The sequence below is a fragment of the Tachysurus vachellii genome, chromosome 21 (genome assembly GCF_030014155.1).
Source record: "Tachysurus vachellii isolate PV-2020 chromosome 21, HZAU_Pvac_v1, whole genome shotgun sequence".
Taxonomy (NCBI): Eukaryota; Metazoa; Chordata; class Actinopteri; order Siluriformes; family Bagridae; genus Tachysurus; species Tachysurus vachellii.
Window position 1 is genome coordinate 4,440,961 of NC_083480.1, and position 23,840 is coordinate 4,464,800.

General features: G+C 39.1%; 1 protein-coding gene across 1 annotated transcript in view; it reads left to right on the forward strand.

Moving 5' to 3' along the window:
• ttyh3a (tweety family member 3a) overlaps window positions 1-23,840 on the forward strand; it is a 58,250-nt gene that overhangs the window by 11,298 nt on the left and 23,112 nt on the right. Inside the window, exons 2-5 of the mRNA XM_060896881.1 lie at window positions 11,443-11,612; window positions 20,820-20,931; window positions 21,092-21,312; window positions 22,523-22,618. Coding sequence (XP_060752864.1) covers window positions 11,443-11,612; window positions 20,820-20,931; window positions 21,092-21,312; window positions 22,523-22,618 — 599 coding nt within the window. The remainder of the gene's footprint in view (window positions 1-11,442; window positions 11,613-20,819; window positions 20,932-21,091; window positions 21,313-22,522; window positions 22,619-23,840) is intronic.

Below are 23,840 nucleotides of genomic sequence, written 5' to 3' on the forward strand. Positions count from 1 at the left end.
ACTTTAAACGTCTATAAAAGCTTTGACTTTAGCACAAAAGAAAATTTTTTTAATCATATTCCCTTCGTGTCTCTGTAATTACAGCTGTCCCAGTTTTGTTCCTGTGTGTTGTTCTGTTTGCATTGGGCCATGTTTGCACATTAGTTAATAGCTGAGCTCAGAAGGCTTGTGACACGACATGAGTTTCGTTTTCACATATTTGTCGACTCTTCTTTTGTTACATGGAAATGTTTCATAAAGATTGTAAGAGCGATCTCAGAGAGCTCCTAATTTAGCATAAAATTTCTAACTAGGAATCTTATCTTAAAAGTGATCCAAGACTGATCTCGGAGCAGGTCTGAACAAGGAAAATACAACAACTTTTATTTTAGAGAGGAGGCGGGGCTTAACCCGTTACTAGGAATGGAAACATTTTTTTGAAGACTGTGATTGGTTGTTCAGTAATAAAAAACAACAAAAAAGGGTATATCGTGTAGGGACTCATTGTTGCTGATCATATTTCAAATGTATACAAATACATTACTGCGACACAGCGCAGAAATGTCATAGCGCCAAATTATATCATTTTGGCTTTGTTTTGAAGTTAGTATCTTGTTAGTACAGTATGTTAGTATTTTGGAGATGTTAGCATATCTCTAAAAACCATAGCAGCAGGGGGGGAAAATATATTAATAGGGTTGCGTAATAAGGTTACTAACAGAAACAAGAAATAGTTTCCAGCATTTCAACATTTATGGTTTTGTGAGGCTAAAAACAGAAAACAGAAAAGTTATAATAAAACAGAAGTTACTCGAAGATTCAGATTAGCGACTTTGCTTGTAGTTTGTCTCTTGTTTGTCTCTTCATTTTAGGGTAGAGGCTAAAATGAAGCCAAAACAAATTCTTTCACACAATGTTTTAAGAGAGTAAAAAGTAGTATGGAAATTGTTAGCTTTGTCAGCAGATTAGCATTAAAAGCAAAGTATTAGCTACAATCACTGTCCATCAGGAAGCACTAGATAAACACAAATGAAATAACAGTGTAGCAATTATTTTTTTTTGTTTGTTTGTTTATTTATTGATTTATTTTTTATGATTTTCATACCATATTTTACACTTAACAATTTAACTCTCTTAGCTACAAACACTGTCCAGAGAAACCAGTGATCTTCCTTCTTCATTCCAAGTTTTATTTTTCCTCATAATGTCTTTATATACATGTAATAAAACTGTGTATTACAGGGCAAGATTACACTTTTGAGCAGTGCATAGTAACTAGTTGCTGGTCGGAACTCATTGTGAGAAGAGAAATGGATAAAATGACATAACACACGATACGATTAGCCTGAGGAATCGTTTGAGTCAGTGGTTTGGAATCGTTATCTTAATGCAACGTATCTAATTCTCATAGTTAAGAACTTGCAGGAACATAGAAAATGAATGCTTACCTTTGTCTTTCCGCTAGTAACGCTCTGTCACTAGGACTAGCCTGCGTTTTTCTTCGGCATGCTAGATCACGTTTAAAACGATTAGCTTAATGTTGCTAACAGCTAAATATTCCGTTTCAACTGGATTTGCTTTTTAATGATAAGAGATTAAAGAACAAATTTACAGTAAAATATTACATATCTCAAGAAAACGTGATTCCTTGTGATTGTTTACATGAACATTTATTTAGGTTTATAAGTTTCTTGATGAGCATATTGAATGAATTAAAGTGAGCGTGATCAATCCACTTATTGTTAACATTAAACCAGTTACGGTGTGAAATCTCATGAGGATGTTGGCTCTAATTTTAAATACAGTAAATATTAGTGTTGTGGTATTACAGTGCAAAACTACAGGGTCATGGGTTCGATTCTCAGCTCAGGTGTATACTTGGTGTTTGATTTTATTCTAAGCTGAAATCATGTATGTACGAAAACATGGCAAAGACGCTACTCACTTAAATCATGTGGAACCAATGTTCGTGTTTAAATTAAGCTTATTCAACAAGCTATGTCCTCATTGTGCATTGATTTTTATGATGCTACTGTGTATTAATGCTGTCTGACCCGACAACATCTCCTGTCCTTTTCATGAGGCAAGGTCGACGTGTGCTTTCTCTCTTGCCAGCTAGCCATCAGTGCTGTAAAACAGTACTCTCTCTAGTAACTCTAGAAATCCCTTTAAAGCCCTTAATAGGCACCTTTCCAAGTGAACAGCACTTCTTTCCTGTTGGAACTGAAGCACTGCAGGTTTTTCCACTCCCTGTACACGGTGAGGGGGAGATGGAGCTACTCTGTGACAGTGCTGTTCTCACTGCGTAGCGCTGGGGGTCAAAGGGACAAAGTGCTTCTCACGCAATGGAAGGGGGTTTCGGGTTTCAAAAAGAACTTGGGGCCTCATTTACAGAAAATCCTACACGTTCGACATACAATAATTGTATGCCTGAGCAGTTTATAAAGCATCTTGAGGCACAAAATATGTTGCTAAATCTTTTGTAGTCAGAGCCTGTTTAATGATCGCAAAGCACCTTAAAATCCTGTGCACAAGAACGAGTACAGCGACCCTGACACTTTTGTCGTTGTGAGCGTGAACTGATCAGTTGGTCAATAGCTAGGTACTTACTGAGTACAAATTAAATAATGTATTCATTAACTAGGAAATAGCGAGGAGTTTAATGCTTGAATTATTAACTGATTAGCAAAACAAGCTACCTGAACTAGCATCATGCTGTCATCAGAGGCATCAGCAGTCTCTTAAACTTTCTTTCATGTAATTTAACGACATGTATGTCGTTTTGTCATTTGCCTCTACCAGGAACATCATGCCTCTGTACCGCACACGTACAATATAAATTTATGCTGTATATTTATGCCTGTCATTTTGTCTCTTGCTCATGGGAACTCAACAGCATGCGACTTGGAGAATATGGTACGTTTTCTGTTCTCCAAGATGTAATTATAAGAATTGCTCAATTATATTAGACAAAAAGATGAGAGTTTAATTTAATCTTGGGTTATTTATTCATGACACATTATGAAATGATTCCACAACTATATATGGCCTTAGACCAAATCTATAGAACACTAAGAACAAACCCTTGGAGAACAAAATATTTAAGAACAGGCCCATAAAACACAAGATATCTAAGACTAAACCCATAGAACATAAGATATCTAAGACTAAACCCATAGAACACAAGATATCTAAGACTAAACCCATAGAACACAAGATGGCTAAGACTAAACCCATAGAACACAAGATGGCTAAGACTAAACCCATAGAACACAAGATGGCTAAGACTAAACCCATGGAACACAAGCTGGCTAAGACTAAACCCATGGAACACAAGTTAGCGAAGACTAAACCCATAGAACACAAAATATCTAAAAACAAATGGAAGGTGTGTGTGTGGTGTGTGTGTGGTGTATGTGTGTGTGTGTGTGGTGTGTGGCTTGTGTGTGTGTGTGTGTGCGCGCCTGATGATTTTAGCTGTTCCAGCACATCGTTTACAGGAATGCTGTTTGTGGAGCAGAAAGCAGGAGCTTGGGTGTTGCTAATCTGTTTTGTCAGTTTGTTGGCGTGGAATGGCGCGGCGAGGCTGACGAGGCGGTCTCGTCATCGAGCCAGACAGGAAACACAAGCTGTTTCTCTCAGCAGATGACAGAAAATAATTTGTCACATGACTCCCTTAGCGTTGGAGAATGCCGGTGAATTTCAAAGGTGCTGCTGTCTGGGAAGTGCCTTCTCTAATGGAGACCGTTTGTTCTCTTTGTGGTACTGGGGTTTTATTAGTTTCTTTTATTAGTGAAATTCCAACAGGTTAATAGGGTTAGTGTTTCCTAAGATGTTTTACATTATCGTGTGTGTGTGTGGTCAGGTGTGCTCCTGTGGTGTTCAAAGACTGAAAAACTACTGATTATACCCCATCTGAGATTTACACCACATTCCCAAAGTGCCATCTAAACTTTCTGCTCTTGACACATAAACGCAGCTTCACTTTTTCTTTTCATCATGACTCAGCGGAAACTGAACGAATCCCCAAGGAAAAGAAATACTGTAAGGCGATACTGTGATTTACGAATTCTGCTGAGATTTGCTTAGTGATGGATTTCTAAGACTAGAACATTAAGAAGGTTAAAACATTAAGTTTAATTCGTGAGACATGGCAACCATGTTAAAGGTAGAGATTCACAAGCAAATTCGAGGACCTTCGTAAATGTAGCTTGCCGTAGACAGTAAAGGAACCTTCTGGAACAAGACTGGGTTAGAATGTTGATGTGAATCCTCTCATTTTCTGAACACACACACAGCAATCTAAAGTCTCTCTCCCTCTCTCTCTCTCTCTCTCTCTGTCTCTCTCGCTTTCTCTCTCTCTCTCTCTCTCTCTCTCTCTCTCTCTCTCTCTCTCTCTCTCTCTCTCTCTCTCTCTCTCTCTCTCTCTCTCTCTCTCCTTCCTCTTTCTCTCTCTATCCCTGAGATTTGTTCACTGTTGGACTCCTAACTGGATCCTAAGAAACGCTATTAACTACTTTCAGGACATCTGTGAAAATCTAGAAACCTTAAAACGGCTTTTTACAATGTCAAACTCAAAATTTTTTACATTTCTTTATTTAAACTAATACTAGGTGAGAAGTATTTTGCTTCATGAATTTGATGTTTTCCTCTTCCCGGTCTTTTGGTAGAAGATGCCTGTGGAAGACCAGATTGTCGCATGCAGTCCTCTGTCAGCAGATCTCGTTCTTAGCAATGTTAAACAGAGCGTCGTTCCACACAAGCGACGATCGGGTCATTTTATTTTTCCACTGCGTGTCAGCAATTCCACAGAACTGATGATGCAGTATGTTTGCTGTTAGAATTTTTTAAGGTCATATGATGGGACTACATTCTTAATGCTCTTGAATGATCTTAGCAAAGTGAATCCGATAAAAGAAAAAAAAGTAGCTCATTCAAAAATGTAACGTTATATTGTGTAATGCTATTTAAATATTAAAGAGAGATTCAACGGGATTCAACGGGATTCAACTTCCGTAATAAATGAGCAGATTCCATATGAAATATGAAAGCCGTCATGAAATTTCAATATTATATCGTCATCTTGCTCAGCCTGAACGTTAAGATACGGTTCAATGCCGTTAACAGGTAAATTAATCAGTAGAATAATCTTTTTTGTTTGTTTGTTTGTTTCTAAAAGCTTAGTATGTCATACTAAATATCCAGCATACAGGAAACCTCGTCGTATCTTCAGGTCAAACCTCGACTCATTGCTTGTTGTTACCGATATGCTACTAAACGACGCAAGCATACATTTCCCTACATAGGATCAGATTTAATCGTGTTCGAATAATTTTACTCTCAAACCTAGCTTTGTCAGTATCGTGTTCTATCGCAGATTCAATTGACTTACAGTAACAAACATTTGTTTTTGTACAGCATATATTATTAAAATACTGAATAAACTCAAAGTCTGTGTTCTGTGTTCGGTATCAGTAACTGATACCGAAATTTATCCAATATTGCTTAAAAACGAATGATTTAAAGATAAAAAAATTATTTCACAGTTAAAGGCTTTCACAAAAAAATCATTTGCATTGCAGATATAAAAAAACATAACAAGTAGAAAGTATTATCAGATCTTTTTTTTTTCACGTGATAAAGGACCTAACATTCAGCACGTTTTCTCTATGTAATGTTTACATCCTCCATTTTGTGCTACTATCAGCTCAGTACTGATCCTGAATATCTCTACTAATACCAGTTGTGTCTATACGTGAGGCTGCTGAATGTGGATTATTTGCAAGCAACATTCATGACTTTAAACAATAGATAGAGCTCATATTTGCAAATCTGTCTGCTTTTTCTCTCTGCGAGGATGTTATTTTTAGTAGAAGCTGCGCTGTGGTGGACCACATTCAGCATCAGGAAGGAGAAGGCCTATTAAGATAATCTTCACGCGATTACTGCTGTTTAGAGGAGCAGGGTCTGGAGCTCTTCCCGTCTTTAAACAGTGAGCTGTCGAAATGGGGGGTGTGTGGCAGGATTGTAATCTCGCTAATTGCCACGAACCCTCTTTTCCAGGCCCTTGGGAATTAAAAAAAAAAAAAAGAAAAAAAGGCAGGAATTGGGTGTATAGGTTTAAAGCTTTACTGTTATCTAGCTTCACTCAATAGATTCCTATGCGTGGTAAATTCACACACAAATCACACCATAAGTTGACTTGGTTTATTAGTCAAGTCCTTTTTGCCAATTAGATAGCTATTAAATGCTGGTTTGTTCTAATTCATTAATTTGATTAGTTGAGCAGCGTTCCAAGAGTGCCTATGTTTCCTGTAACCGCTCTGGACTGTGTGTATCCACGCGTCTGTGTTCGCTTTGTAAAATTCCACATCCTAGTTCAAAACAGTTACTACGTTGGTGTTAATGACATCATCAGAGGACACGACAAACTTTCTTCTCGGTACCTTTGGGCTTAAAATGTCAAAGATTGTCCGATTAATATGAAAATGAAGAAATAAAGACAATTTTACCAGCTATACCTTTAACAGAAATGTACAAAGCAATGCGAGGTACTAGCGTATAATAAAGAGAGTGATAAAAGGGTGTAGCCTCTTCGGGATCCATATCGAAAATAGACAGAATGTTTGGCCATATTGTGTCCCAAATGTCAGTCACTCGATATTAAATTCTTTAATATTAGAAGCAGTTTTATGCAGGTATTACAGCGAATATCGGCTGAATCACAGCCGTACGGATATACAGATATTGCTAAATTCAGCGCTAGCTGCTGATGAATGTATTCCAAATGTCTTAAAGCTGGTTGGTCAAATTTTAATGTTTGAGTCTGCTAATTTTTGGCCAATGTAACAAAAGCAGGAATTTTCAGTACTTCCAAAATATTTAGATGGTGTTTTTTTGTGTAGCAAATTTCAGCACTTGGTGTCAAGATCTAAGTGATAGCTAAGTGATACTGAAGCCATTGTTAACCTACACACAGGAAATCGTTGCATGCCAGCAATGCCGTCCTGTGACAATATTTATTAGGCTTTAAACACTGATGAATCATATTCTAAGTGCTTGCTGGCTCTACTCCCAGTCATAACCTTTCTTTGTCCTTTCTCTTCTAACCCCCTCACAATAAATTTTGCTGCTTCAAGCGTCACAGTGAAACGGTTGGTGTGAATGGAGCTTTCTAAAATCTGGAAGTCCTGCTACTCGTCTGGATGATCTTGAGTAAATTCAGCCGTGTTGTCTTTTAATCCTGCATTTTTGCGTATATTGATTCAAAATGGTTGTCTGACTAATTTATTCAAAATGATCATAATGTTTTATTCTGGTGAGGTTGGAGAGTGTTTTCACCTGTCAGACCCCATGACGATCAGCGAAGTAGTCCAACAGGGTTGTATTTTCTCACCCTTCTAAAATCCCTTGACACCAATGACTACGCAACAACAATGAGCTACATCAAAGTTTGCGGATGACACACCTAGGGTTGCAAAATTCCGGGAATTTTCAAGGCTGGAAACTTTCCATGGGAATTAACGGGAATATATGAAAATAAACTGGGAATTTTAAAAAAATTCAGAGTTGCCTATAACAAGGAACTTAAATGTAGTTAAAAAATCTTAACAGCATAATTTTGTTTAAAACAACAAGATTTGATGCAATTTAAGTTGAATTTGTACCCTGTGTTCCTCAGTCACTTGCACACAGCACACTGCTTACTGGAAGGCCATTAAGGCCAAACCCCCTGCATGTACTTATATTCTTTCATAAAATGCACAGTAACACTTTATTTTAGGGTCATTTAACTAGTTGCTTATTAGCATGAATATTAATAGAATATTGGCTATTTATTAGTACTTATTAAGCACATATTAATGCCTTATTCTGCATTACCTTATTCTACATTCTTAATTGTACCCAATACCTAAACTTAATAACTACCTTACTAACTCTTAATAAGCAGTAAATTAGGAGTGTTACCACATGCGCAGATAATTTGATGACATCCCCCCCCACCCCCCCACCCCACACACACACACACACGCACTCACTCCCCCTGAAATAAAAAAACCTCTATAAAATAATGTTTATTACAACTATTAAGTTTATTATGTTTATTACAAGCATAATAATGTTTAGGTGATGCTGATGTTGAAAGAGCAAGTGATGATGTGAAGGAGCACAGTGAGACATACAAGTTTCATGTACTATACGTTAGGCCATCAGAGCAAAAAGGATATCAGAAACTTTAGCATTACACTAAATCAGGCCATGAAAGTCCGTCCTGTGATTAGGTCTAACAAGGTATTAGCTGTAACTAACATCATTATTAAATTATTTAATTTATACATACACCTGCACTGTGGTGAACAGCAGTGAAGACACTTGTAGTCGCCCTAATACACAACAGGTAGCTTAAATTTCTTAATTTACTTCCTTGTTTGAGTTTTGAGCGAGTTTGCATTCACTGCTTTTAGGGAAGTTAGTTAACATTGACTATTAAGGTTTGTATACGCTTGCCAAATAGGCAAAAAGAAAATGCATGAGATGAGACTGCAACAGTGTATTTTTGTCAGTGGCTGAAGGCACCATTGTTTTGGACAGAGATTTAAATAGACAAATTTTATAGCCGTCATGGATCCTATCACCTAATTCATGACATGGGTCAAGAGTATAACCACCATCCACCAGCCATTATAGCGAGTGTTATACTGACCTCCATCACAGTCTGGTTCCCCTCTGCCTCTTCCATCTGCAAGACCAGACTGCAGTCAGTGGTCTGCTCAGCTGAGATGATAAATAGCTGAGAACTTGCCAAAATCAAGGACCCGTACTCCATCAGGGCAAAGAGGAGAGCTGTGAAAATTGCTGCTGACCCCAAACATCCAGGCAGCCACCTCTTTGTCAGACTGCCATCGCGGGAACACTACAGGACTATTCCAAAACCACTGCAGTTTTTTTCCAGAGGCCATCCAGATACTTAACTGCTACAGCTCATACAGTAGCTGCTCACAATCACAGACATGTCACACTTCATCACCCTATCTATTGTCTTTGTTTGGTTCACTGTCTGTGGTCCAGCCCATACCCCCAATTAACATGTGCCCTGGGTAAAAGTGGACAGTATCTAGTAGGATCCAGTGTGACCCAGAGATTTATTGTGATCCACTCACATGAAAGAACTTCAGAGATGGTCTGGGGTGCATATGACCACATAACATTTTGTAGTGTGAGAATGAAAGCATCCCAGTGCATCCAGCAACAACGGACTGCCTAATCGATTACATCATTGCCCTAGCTGAAAATGTGTAATCATTGTGAGACTATTTGCAAATGGCACTATATGAGGTCTCTAACGCTAATCCCATGGATAAAGGTGATTGATCCCTGTGGCCAGAGTTATTCTCACAATTGGGCATGTAGGACGTTTCACTCTGAATGCCACACAGAATATCATCTGAAGTGGTCAATGGAGACACAATCAAAATGTTGATTGGATGGGTTTTTTTTTTTGGAGTAGCTTAAATAAGACCACATGTCAACTAGGGTCTTTTTGATTCTATCAATAAGACTGTTGCAGTCATGTAGGTTTGAAGGAAGTGGCATGGATTCACAGCTGCAGGAACTATTGTAATAGATGGTGAAGGAATCGAACGCAAGAGCCAGTGAGAATCAAGACCGGAAAGCAGCAGGTGCTTCAGTATGATCAGGCTCTTCCACAACGGGAAGTTGGACCTCTACAGGATGTCCTGTGGCGAAGGAAGGAAGAAAGGGACAAGGTGTTTTGTCAAAGATATAGATTTACAAGGTATATTTGGTGCTTTACCAATGCCAACTTGCCCCATAGGCTTGTTTAAAGATTATTGTATCCAGGAGCAGTGAAGCCCTTGGTACAGTAGTTCAGGGTTTGAGGTTTTTGTCTTTTCTCTTCCACGTTTAAATGACTTTTTGCTGTAGTTGAAGACTCTGTATCTATGCAGTATAAAATCAAGGTGCAAGTTTAGATCCATGTTTAGCATTCCCCACTGGGAACTGAGCTGAATTCTTGCTCATGAATGATTTACATGTCTTTATTTCAATGCTCTAGAAATCAGATAATGCATCGTTTTCCAAATCCCTCCACATAAAAGGAAGAGATGGAGTGCAAACCGCCTTTCTGTTTCATCACAAGCACATCCATTGACCGTTTTGGTAATTGTATTTAGTATATTTAGTGTAAAGTGTATTTAGGAATTGAGTCAAATCTTTCTTTAGCATTACCCAAGTTTGTAAATCATATCTATAAAAGATTGTTCCGAACACTGCTAAGTCCCAAGGGCGGGCTTATTGAGTTAGGTGCTTGTATTAGCCATCTGTTTATCTCATGCGGCTTATAGGTGGATGTGGGATGACACGATTAACTCCTCAGCAGGACACTTTATCTCTGCTTAATCATCTTGCTTTCACTCTCCCAACAATGTGAAGTTCCAGCCAGCGGGTGACCACAGATCTTCATTTCACTCTCAGCTGGAGTGATCTCAACCTCGAGGCTTGTTTTTGCTTGTTCACTCATAAGGTTCTTCGGACTGGCATATCCAAGCAGATATTGCACAGCGAATGGCATGGGCTTGGCATGGGTTGAAAGGCACAAGGAGGAGACTGTGGTTTTGTGAGACTTGAAAACCTCACATGGAGACAGGAGTTCTCTGGGTGCACTAAGATGAACAGATCTGAAATACAATGAAGTCTGTTGCTCTGCCCCATGCTGTGGGCTTCATTATACACAATGGTGTTTAAGGAATTTGTGGCTTTCAGTCTTAAGGTGTTAGAATGATTATAATAGCCTGGTCTGGCAGCTTGGAATTAAAAGTATGATATTTTGCTTCGGGGGAGTGTGGCTGTGGGGATTTGTGTTCATTCAGCTACAAGAGCATTAGTGAAATCAAGACAATGATTGAGTGAGGAGGTCTGGGGTTCAGTCGGTGTTCCAGTTTATCCCAAAGGTGTTCGGTGGGGTTGAGTCAGAGTCAGGGCTCGGTGCAGGACACTCAAGTTCTGTGCTTTCGTGCACAGGGGCATTGTCATGCTGGAACAGGGTTTGAAATTCCAGTGAAGAGAAATTGTAAATTCAGCATACATGTGGTGTGACCGGTGCCCACAAAAAGTGTAAATATGATAAACACACAAAATCCTCCAAATTCTGCAGCTCTTTTCAGATTTTTATCTAATTTGTTTTCTAATTTCTTCTCAAAAACTCTATTTTAGAAATTGTAATGGAGATCTAACTACTCTGACAGAATGTAGAAAAAAAATGTTAAGCTCCAAAATAAGCAACATGTTCATACAGTCTTGTTAATTTTACGAGCATTAATCATTCCTCCATCTGTTTACTCTGGTACATTGGATTACATTCAGCACATTCATAGATCATCTCATCTGATGTTCACCAAGATCTCACACTAATCTGATTCCTCCATCTCTGCTTTTGTCCTACAGTCCATTCTGCTTGTGGGAGCAGTGGCTCTAGCCTGTCTGGCCTTGGACCTCCTCTTCCTCCTCTTCTACTCATTCTGGCTCTGTTGCCGTCGCAAGAAAAGCAGCGAACAGCCCAATGCCGACTGCTGCTGCACGGCCTGGTGCGTCATCATTGCCACCCTGGTGTGCAGGTAAGTTACTCTTAGCATTGCTTCCTTCTCCAAAACGGTCTAAATTAACTACGGTTGATAACGAGCAAGTGTTTTAGTAAGAGATCAGACCACCGTCTTTTTAAATTGTGAATGTTAATTGCATAATTGTATTTTGTGTTACAATCATATTTTGAGCTAAATGAATGTGAGAACCTCACACTACCCAAGTTTGGCGTAAATCTGTGGAAAATCCGCTGTAATTTTTTGAAGCTTTGGAATATTGGTGGAGTTTGATTTTGCGGCTCATTTCTGCGATCGCATAATTCTGGAGGAACTGTTGTGCTCTCTGTGATGATGGATGTTTTTCTTTGCACACTTGGAAGCAGAGATGCTAAAGATGCACAGCACCCTAGCTGCAAGTAACATCTGTAGACTAATGGGCCGTATCAGAGGCAGCTCTTTTTTTTTATTGCTGTTAAAGGCTGCAGTAACTTTCATTTCAGTCTTTTGCTCTTTGATCCCCTGGCATTTGAATTATGTCCTTCCCTATAATGACCAGCAGGAGAGAGGGCGATGCCCAAAGGGTTTGTTTTAAAGAGCTTGTCAGATTTCATAACAGCTTCACAAAACATGTTTGTAATATTGGTATACTGTACAGAAGCAGTACAAAACACAATGACTTAATAAGTGAACTCTTTGCATTTCATATGCTTTATATACTCCACACAAAGTCAATTATTACCCTAGCTTGAGGAAGAGCATCACATTGCTTGCTGGTTATTCACTCCTTCCCTACTGATAACAAAACCTGTTCGGTTTATTGGGGCATAAAAGATGGTGGTGGTGCATTGAAGGGGGACACTGCAGCATGTTATTTCTTCACAGTATGTGCTAGCAAGATCCTTTGGTTCTATGGTAGCCTGGAAATGGGAAAATATTTTTAGCTCTAATCCCAGCGTTGTGTACTCTCCGTCTGAAACAGGGCAGTGCTGCCCATCACTGTGTGAGTTAATGCCTGAGCGCAAGCACGGATGTGTTGTAGCATCATAGAAAAAAATAATGAATATTTTCTGAATAGCGATTCATTAATTAATAATTAATTCTGATTAATTCACAAATATCCTTTAAAACTAAGAATCAGTTGTTTTTAAATTAAGTGAAACATTACCTACTAGGTCTGGGTGATAAGGAGATGTAATCGGCAATGAGTGACATCTGACATCTGAGCCTATGTTGATTGTGGTTAAGGTGTTTGACTACCAATCGGAAGGTTGTGAGTTCGGATCCCAGGTCCACCAAGCTGCCACTGCTGGGCCCCTGAGCAAGGCCCTTAACTCTTAATTGCTGTATGGACTGTATTTACAGTTGTATAAAAATGAGAAAAAAGGTTGCTCTGGATAAGGCCATCTGCCAAATGAGGTACATGTCGATGGCTGATACGTAATAAGCGCCCATGTTGAACAGGAGGAACGATAGGGTTATTTGCATGGAGCACAATCTCAGCAGGATGTGTGTGCACAGTGTAGCTGCTTTATACCGTACTCTCGACTATTATTATATTTCAACAGGGAACTATTTTTTAGATATCTCCTAGACATTGTGCCTTCTGTAATAGACCGTATTACCTTATCAGCCTGACTAGAACTGATCTGAAGTGTTGAGAGGAGTTGAATTGAAAAGTTTACGAGACTAACTAATGCTACAGACGTCTGAGAGAAATTGAACTGTCGTATCAAGAAATTGTAGCTGTTTAGTTGGATTTCTTCATTTTTGGAGTTCATGCTATAATTGCGAACAGACAAAATGTTTGTTTTTATGCAGGTTGGTGTACACCATGCAAACCAGTGGAAACAAAGAGGACTTTAAATCATAGCTAATTCTTGTACTTGTTAGCATATTTGACTGCTCAGTTGAATTGGACAGGTTTTAACCCAAACTTCAGTAAATCACAAAACTATGGCTCTATCCAGTACATATCATTGTATACATTGTGAAGAAAAATGCTGTACACATTGTGAAGAAAAATGCTAAAAACATGCTTATGGTAATCCTAAACATGCATGTGGATCCAGGTAAATTATTTTAAAGCGATCTCCTCAAATAAACACTCAAAAAGGTCTCTGAAACGAATGCCAAAGTTTTTGGACTGCATTGTGTACTGAATTGTCGACATTTCTGTTTTCTGCTTTTCATCATGGCACATCATGATCGTATTTACATAGTTAGTTGCATAATCCTGGTCGGTGTGCAATAGAATAGATTTATGTGTTGAAGTGAAGCCATAGAAAATGAAGATCCTTTGTGAAAGAACAATAGTGATTAATCTTAACTGAAAACAGGTCTACTTGCAGTTGGATGATGATGATGATCACTTCAGTGCCAGATGGTTCTGTTTATTTTAATGCTATGTTGTATGTGAGGAGTCAGAGCTGTGTGTTCATAGAGCCATTCTACTTAACCAAGTTTTTGTTTGGTTTTTGGTTCGAGTTTTTAACATTAAAGCCTGGTCTCATCACTAGATGCTACAGTCTCCATTCACTCCATTTAATGAAATAAAATTCGGCAAGGTGCTTTTGTCGCGGTCCCCAAGTCCAGAGAGGAATGAAGTGATGGTGGGAAAATCGGTGGGAAAATCAGCAGCCCGCTATTGTCCAGCCTCACATCCTGCCACAAATGAAGCCTGTTGCCATGGTGATGTCTCCATTCGCTGTGCAGGATGCTTAACTCCTTCTATTATATCATCTGTGTTGATCTCATTCACATGGTGAGCCATATTGGAAAAAGAAAAGTTTAATTGATGGTGCAGGCCAGTGGCATTCTTTTATCTTTAGGCTAAAGAGAAGAATATGATGAACAAGTTGCTAATTATGCTATTAACTAAGCGTTCTGATTTGAAGTGTTGCCAGATTTTAGACTGTTTTTTGTAAATAAATCACGAAATCATTAACTGTCAAACAAGGATACGCTGGCTAAAATGCTAATTATGTGTATTAATATCCTGTAGATTATGTAAAATAAAAATTTATAATACATGTAACCAAAGTCTTTATTCATAACATCTTCTCTTTTGTACAGTCATTTTTCTTTTTCTTCTGTTTTGTTTCCACATCCCTTCGTATTTCCCTTTTTTTGTATTCTGTAAAGACTAGAATCTGTTCAAGATAATTTATATTTCTACCTATCCAGGATACGTAAACTTTTTGTCCCGGGCACCAAAGCTAGCAATTTGTCCACATTTGCAAAAATATTTTAGCTATTGTGCTATAGATGTGGATGAAAGCTCAATTTAGTTTACAATATCTTTCCCAACATACCATAATGCAACAAGTTTATTACATTAAAACATGCTGAATATATAGCACACCACAGAAGTCTGTTATTTATTTACAGAGTTTGCTAGCTATCTAGCAGAAGCTAACATTATTTCTGAAAAAAAACGATTCTTCAGTGTCCATTAGGATTGCCACCTTCAATACAGAAAAATAAGGGACGCCTGACGCAGCGGGGGCCACACCCCTCGGGGCCACGATGACCACAGTCCCGATGGCGTGCCAGTGGTGGTATATCATAACTTAAGACATGTATTCATAAAAATATTAAGATTGATACCAATGGACATTATAATAAGATATCTGCTATTGAAATCAGTGTGAACAGATGCACTCAGTCTCTCACGATCACAACTTAAGTGGTCATATTGAATACACAGCTATGACAATAATAAATATACGCCAACAAAGTGTGACTGAGAACACAAAAAATGAGCTTTTGGAGGAACTTGAGATGTGAACCATATTTTATTAACTTATTATTAAATTAACAGATCCATAACTTAGTAATTATAACTTGCAAACATGCAAAAGATCCTCCATGAACATCATGAACATAATAACATAAGTGGATGTATATCAGTGGACCAGAAGTAGTAGTGTGCAGTATTGGAGCATGTCAGGCCTACTTTCTTTTATAAGTGTACTTCTTGTCACTCCGTGCAGCACTGAGAAGCTGTTTGTCTTTAAAACAGCTACAGTAAAACTCTGAACAGAACTGCTCAAAGTTAAAAGTGATCAAGAGCTCACTCCTAATGAGCTCCACAGAGCACCTGTTCCTGCTGTCACTCCATTTGTTGGCCATTCTAGAAAAGATCCTTTCCACATAACCAGTGGATGCTGGGATGCTTAAGATGTGGCTGATGATGGACAGCATGTTAGGCAGGTTAGCTATTTGAAAGAGAGCCACCCACCTGGCAGCCATCGGAGATGCCATCGTTTCATATGGATTTTCTGTCACTCTGACTCTGTCAAAAGAACCGGCGAGGTGGCGTCCCGCCCTCCTCTGACTCTGATTGGCCGTGATTCACGGCCTGTAGCCCTAAAACAAACCAATCAAACCAACGATGGCAACGAGTATTACCCAATCAGGGGCAGAATAGGATGCGTCTCCACAAAATGCGGGTGGGGTGATTTGCATGGGATGCTGTATAATGTGGACCTATGTAAAATAGGGGACAAATCGCGTCCCGTATTGATTTGATACGGGACGCGTCATTTTGCCTGAAGATTCCGTATTTCACGGGACGTGTGTGTGTGTGTGTGTTAATTGACTGTTAGTGAATGACACCTAGAAATTTTGATGAGATTTTGAGAGAATGGGACACTGTGGTTGAGAATCAGTGAGTGTTTATGACCGAGGACAGGCTAGGTCTGCTTTTTGTCTCCATGTGTTTCTCTCAGCATGACTGATTAGCTCAGCTGTCAAGCCTCGCCGCAGGTTTGGACTTTATGAACACTATGAATTACGCACTGTCTTACAGCCACTAAATACAGCATTCAGCAACAGAGCTTGTGTTTCTTGCCACAGATAAAGCCTTCTCAGAGCATTGAAGATGAGTCAGTAGACAAGAGGGCTTCTGTAATGTCCCTTGAATGTCTTTTATAAAAAAAAAAAAAAAAAACTTAATCATGATCATTTTTTAATCTATTGGGATGTATGTTTCATACATTTCTTAGCCAGCTTTAAGTGTTGCTCATGATATAAAGCACGATAGTACTTAAAGAGCCAGACCATGATTAACAGTCGACTGCTGATTTGAAGCTTGTTCCCAGTGTCATTAGCGACCTCAAGAAGTTTTGAGAAAGCCAAAACTATTTGTCCGCCTGGATTTAGTGTGCTGTTGTGGTTTATTGAAGTGCAAGATATCAGTAATAACAGTTCCTCTTGACCCTTTTGTGAATGATGACACTTGAGCCTCCAGAGTCCCAGAATGAGTAACGACGGTCGAGCCTGCACTTCACTGTTAGATTTTATCCTTAAGAGTAAGAAATAGGGCTCTTGCTCTCTCTCTCTCTCTCTCTCTCTCTCTCTCTCTCTCTCTCTCTCTCTCTCTCTCTCTCCCCCCTCTCTCCCTCTCTCTCTCTCTGTGACACATTTATTCTCTCCAGCCTAATACTCATATTTCATATTTAGTTTTGAAATAACGAGTAAAAACTGTTTAAAACCTTGTGCACCATGTTCTAATTTGGACATAATATCTGCTTTGAGAGGGACAACATAACGTAATGACTTCTCTACTTTAACTGTACGAGTAATAATGTTTTAATTTTAAACAAAATGTATTTAAAATTATATTGCACAATAAAATCTTGGTCCTGGTAAGGAGCAGAAACGAGGATTCAGTTTTGTTCCTGTGGACTGAAAATGAAATAAAATGAAATTCAAAACTAAGCAGAGTTTAACATAAGTTTATTTAAAAATAAATCCGGCTCAGGCATCTTTTTTAAATGAATTTCTTTCCTTATGCATTATTTAAACAGAGAGCACTAACTTGCAAAAAATGGTATATTGAGTGACTCCTTTAACGGAGTTAGCTTAGAGAGAAAATGTCTTTCTCTGTGTTTTATATTTTAGCTGTTTAATTAAAAATGTAACTTTTAACTACTAACCTACTACTGATTACCAACCTTCTTGTTTACTCAAATATTTACTGGGTTTTCTGGTATAAAGAATCTTGTTTTAATTCTGGTTCCTTGTTTGTTATCCTGATCCTGCACAGAATTTCAGGGGATAAAGGAGAACTTGACCATGTGACATTTCTTTTGTTTCTGAGTAGCTGGATTTTAAAAGCAGCTTGCCTCAGACCCTGTTTAGTTGTGCCATTGCATAACTGAAGCTTACAGAAATCCAAAGCTAGGCTTGAAGACCCAAGCCACATTTATGCGTATCAGCTTTGCGTGCTTAGGAGTCCAAGAAAGCAAAACAGGTCATGTTATTTGGATTGGGTGGAGCACTTTACCTTCTTTACCCTGTCAGTCACAATGAAACCTGATCATGTGAGATGATATATGCAGATGAGGCAGACGGCGCTTTCCTCAGCCAAACACTAGATCAAAACGATGCAGCTGGCTGGATTTGTGTATTTTGGATGAAGCATGTGATGAGGTTCAGCCTGCCTAGTTGTTAGCTGTTGTGTGATGGGGTAGAAATGATCTAAGACTAACTAGAGGAAAGAAGCTGGGGTACAAATATATATTAAAACTGAAACTCTAAGGAGAGTTTGTGAGATCTGTGCTGAGGTTGTGAAGTCTGATAGCTTGATTTCAACAGAAAACGCGCTTCATTTGTTATACGGTTAGTCAGCGTTACTATGGTTAAACAGAACTTATTATTAGCTTTGACCTGACACTGAATGCTGCAGAAAACTGGCATTTTAGCTGACTTTGGAGCTCTTTCTGCTACAGAGTTCATTATGTTTCAGTTGCTCGGGTGTTTTCCCTGGATAACGCTTTTTAGGGAGAATTTAGAATTATTTATTTTAAACTACAGTGAAACAATTAGAATGTTTGTTTACAATATTAAACATTTTTAGCAAAAGACAGAAATATCCTTTGTTTTGCTTTGTTTGAGTTTGTTTGAGTCTTTTCATGTCATTTTTCTTCCTTCAGAATTTGTTTTCTGAGAATTAAATCCTGACCAGATTGATTGTTTTTACCCCAAGTTAATTCTGATTATATGACATAACAGCTAATAATGATTTGCTGAGCTCTCCCAATACACACTGTTCTCTTCCTGCTGTATAAAATCCCTTACTTCAGTGAGCAGACAGGCCAGGACTCGTTCTAAACCAGGTTGTTTCAGTGGATATTACATAGCTTCAGGTCATCCAGGAATGTGTACAGTTTGAACGATTTGTATTTCTAAAATCTGTTTTTAATGCCTAATATTTTTCAAGCTTCTGACACAAATGCAGCTTAACGTCATTCTGTTGATTCCTTTTTGATTGGCTCGATTTCTTTTTAAATACTCCTTCTTGGAAATAAATAGACGATTGGTCTGTAATAGTAATGTTGAGGAGATCTCAACAAGCCTGCATTTCCTTTCCGTGGTCGATGGAGTGAGTGGCATTCCAGCTGAGAGAGGAGGGCTTTGTTATGACTAAGTTGAGAGCTGAGACGAGGCAATTCATGGTTTAAACTTTCAGAGGTTGAGGAAAAGCAGTCTTCCAGGAAATAAGTACCTACTTGCCCATCGCTCCACATGGACCAAACATGAAATCCTTGTTCATTTTAAATCCTTATCGTCATTTTTGGAAATGTTCTTGAAATGTTTTCAGTTTCTCTATAGGCGCTAAGAACTAGTGCTTGTTAGGTGTGGAACGTGTGTGTGTTATCTGAGGATCGAAAAAAAGCTACGTTTGTCTAGAAACAGGAAATGATCTGGGTGAAGAAGCTGCTTTGCACAGGTACAGTACAGATGTTCGCAGGGCACTAAGTTTCAAGTTCTGTTTCATCAAACTTGAAACTGTAACCGCATGTAAGGGTGTATTCGTGGCAGTTAAATCTTTTGTTTAACTCCTTCCCAGCAGATTATCCCTTAGATTTATTGCCTTGTAGGAATGCTGGCAACTCGGACCAACCCAGTATTCTGGGAGTCATGTGATACAGCCTCAGGGGCTCAACGGCAGGATGTCTCCCTTTTGATCTTCGGTGCCTTGTCGAAAATTATCAGTCTTAATTAGTACAGGTCCGGAAGTCAGAATGCTGCATGCACAATTACCAAGCGGTTGACCTTTTGCTAAACGCTGTGTTGCTTTTAGTTTTTGTTCCCATTTTCACATCACTTTTTGCTGTGCAATCAGTAGCGTGAAAGTCGTGTCCGTGTTGTTCATATCTGATCTCGGCTGGATGTTTGAAGAGCCTGCAGGGTCATTTACTAAGCCAGAGTGCACACGGAATGTTTCTCAAGTAGTTCTGAGCATGCAGAGCACTACAGTGCTGACCGCTGGCTCAATGAGTCTTTGTTCAGTTGGCGGAGCTCCATGAAGTCCCCTGCCAGAGAAGAGACACTGATTCTTATGCCTATTGAGTACTACACAAAAGAGCTGGCCGACTACAAAGAGGGAGGATGGGATGTAATAAGGGGGTGCACTTGTGCCATCTGGTGGTGAGGCAGCACCATAGGTAGTGGTAGGTCTGTGGGTAAGACCTTGGATTCTGATCCAAGGTTGTGAGTTCAAATCCAAGCACTTCCATGCTGCCACTGGGTACTTGTGCAAGAACCTTGACAATGCGTCTAACCACAACTGCATTATGCTTCAAATTTAGAGTGGTGAGATGGGGATTTTAATTAGAGCAAGAGTTGGTTTCAAACACTGACCGGACATTATCTCCAAAGTGAAATCACTGGATGAATGATTCTGGATAATGCCTCAAGCACCATAAATGAAAAGCAGTTGTTTAATATCTAAAAGGAATGTCGATGGTATGTCACTCAGAACAGTGCTCAGAACTGTTTGGCCCAGTAGAGGAAAAGGGGCTTGTGTTTGTGTGCCAATAGCAAAGACAGATGGCACACATTTTGTAGTGAAAGAATAGGAAAGCCCCTTTAGAATCCAACTCTGTAGTCTGTAGTCTATATAGCTTGGTTGTGGGAGTAGGTCAGTAAACAACCCCCTCACTGTGAATGTCATTGTCAGTGCTTGCTTTCAGTCTAGAGCACTATTGGTCTTGCTTTAGGTTTGAATGATTGCTCTGTGTTCCCCAATAACCCACCTGGGCTACATGACCATAACTGTATAAGTAAAGAAATAATGGTGCTCTTCTCCACTACTAGCTCTAGCTCTCAGGATTTTGAAAATGAGGTTTGGCAGAATTCCTGTGAGCATTGTTCAGATACTCTCCACACTTCCACCCCCTCCTCCAACTCCTCATCCTGTTCTTCATGCCCACTATCTTTTTGGACTTTTCACAGCGCTGGTATTGCCGTTGGTTTCTATGGGAATGGAGAGGCCTGCGATGGAGTTAACCGGGTCACTTACTCGCTGCGTCACGCCAACCGTACTATCGCCGGAGTGCAGAAACTGGTGAGGCGTGTTCCTTTCCAGCGTCTTCCTTGAGTCTTTGATCTGTTTATAATCACCTGTTATGACACTAAACCTATCTAGAAACCTCCCAATTATGATCTCAGAAGACCTTATTCGAAAATTCTGTCTTGTCTGTCTGTGGTGTTTGTGTGCTTTACAGGTATCAGACAGTGCCACCTCCCTGAATCTGACCGTGGATGAGAATCTGCAGCATTTGGAGAGCCAGTATACGAAGCACGCTGACTACCTGTCGATCGTACAGAAGCTGCAGAGCCAGTTGGATGAGCTGCTCAAACAGATGGTGGAGATCCCTTTCTGGAGCAATCCCAGCATCTCCCTGGAGGCGCTGGCTGGCAGGATCGAACTCTACGACTGGTATAGGTGAGATGGAGGAAATTGAGATCAGTGTGCATCGTTTTTGCATTAAAACATACTGCTTATTTATTGTGGTTGTGTTTCAGAATCTTTCTTGGTGCAAATTAACAGGGCTTTACTCACTGGTGTTCAGCTGCAAGCATGTAAATGAGGAGAGAGAGAGAGAGAGAGAGAGAGAGAGAGCACTTTCTGTCATGCCAAGCGTGAACAGTGCTTTCTTACAGAGCGAAGATTAGCATTCTGCACACTCCCTGAATCTTTCAGACTATTGTCACCATTTGTATTTCTCACCAGCAGAAACGCTGCTTTTTCTCAACTCCTGCTAAAATTTCCTTAACGCTTTAGAACATAGCAAGAACATAGATTGAGATTTCATTATCTGGAAAGGAGGATAATCAAAGCTCGTTCATTCAAGCGTGTTTCCCTTAACATGGAAACTTTTTAAGTGCAGAAAGATCACATCTGGCTTCACTGGTTTCATCTGGTACCACTGTCCCTGCTTTCATCTAGAAGAAGAGTTGAAGGGTTCTAGAGCAGCAAAAATAAGAGCTAAAATAAGTGCTGCATCCACTGATGGATATGAAACGCTTAAATGTCTTTAATGAATAAATAAGTAAGTTAATGGCTGGATGGATGGATGGATGGATGGATGGAGGGAAGGGAATTAAATGAAATGAAGAAAAGGATAAGGGAAAAAAAGAAAGGAAAGCTAGGAAAGGGGAGAGTGGGGGAGGATGGTAGAAAAAAAGAAAGGATGGAAGAAAAAGAGAAAGGATGGAAGGAAGAAGGAAGGAAAATAGAGAGAGGAAGGAAGAGAGAGATGATGGGAGAAAGAAAGAGAATGGATAAAGGAGGGAGGGAAGAGAAACAAAGGAAGGAATGAAGGGAAGAAAGTAAGCAAAGGAAGGAAGGAAGGAAGGAAGGAAGGAAGCTGGTGTAGCTGAGCAGACAGGAGAAGTTGAGCTGCTTGTAGACCTGAGCTTTAACACTCCAATTTTCACAAACACACACACACACTTCTCATACAGCTTTCAGAGGTTTACACATTTTACACATGATTTTCTAGGTAGATTTTTCTGGAAGTGTTAGATGAGTACTAAAGCTTCAGTAAAACGTTTCTGTTTATGTATGAGCTTCATATATGTGCTTAATAAAGTCAATTATATTAAAGTCAGTTATATTGGCTACAGTGTCAATAATATGTTTGTGCTTTCAGGTGGCTGGGCTATCTGGGGCTGCTCCTGTTCGACGTGCTCATCTGCCTGCTGGTGCTCTTCGGCCTTATTCGCAACTCTAAAAGAACTCTGATTGGGTGAGTGTGTGTGTGTGTGATAGGAAATGAGTGTGTGCATGAGTGAGAGTTGGCTTAACTAAGCTCCACATTCTGCCACTGATTCAGTCTCCTTTGACTTGGCCATGCCACAGATGTGTAGATAGTAACCCTATGTTGAGTCAATGCTCAGTCTCCTCAGATCCAGCTCAGATAATATAAGAATTTTACTTTGAAATATATCGAACCCTGATTTATGTAATGTTTTAATGATGCTTCATACTGTATTATTATTACACAACTTTCACAAGGCTTCATTTAATTCATAAAGCAGACCTCGACGACGTTACATCCGTCATGCTGTCATGTTCAGAGCCAATCAGTGCCTGAACCTGAAACCGATAAGCCAAACGGTTCATACCATTTGCTAGCAGATATTTATTGGACGTGAGAATTCGAAGCCTTTGAAATGGGTTCAGTGGACAGAAGAGTTTAAGCGTGTTCCTGCTTTAAGGACTAAAACCTCTGGAGCACATTTCAGCAGAACACCTTGTTGGAATGAGAGCCATCTTTCAGAAAAAACTCCTCAAGTCTGAAATTAAAGACTTGTATTCCCAGGGAGGCAGTTATATTTTTTCTGTTAGGATAATTTTAATAGTTCTTCACTTGCAGATGAGGCAAATTTATGCTCTATAAATCCCTTTTACTAGTCTCTAATTTTAGGCACAGGCAGATATTTAAATCTCACTGAATCTGGATGTTACTGAAGCTTTCACTCTACAGAGCACAGAGTTTAACCAAACGAAGAAGAAAAAAACGATAGATAAATGACTTAGTGGGTAAATAAATCGAATCTTTTTTAAAAAAAAACAAAAAAAACATTAAAAGTAATGTATCCCTGACTAATTATGTCTGTATTTGTGTCTTCTAGTTTGTATTTCCTCACTTGATTTCTGTATTAATTAGCACACTTTATATTTTTATTCATTTTATTTTATTTGGGTCTTTTGAAATGTGTCCCTGTGTGTAATGTACATAAGTCATTACGATGAGATTTTAAATAGTTCAGGAGCTTAGGACTGACCCCATTTAAAAATACATACATACATACATACATACATACATACATAAACACACACACATACATACACACATACAGTACATACATACATACATACATACATACATACATACATACATACATACATACATACATACACACACATACATACATAAACACACACACATACGTACATAAACACAC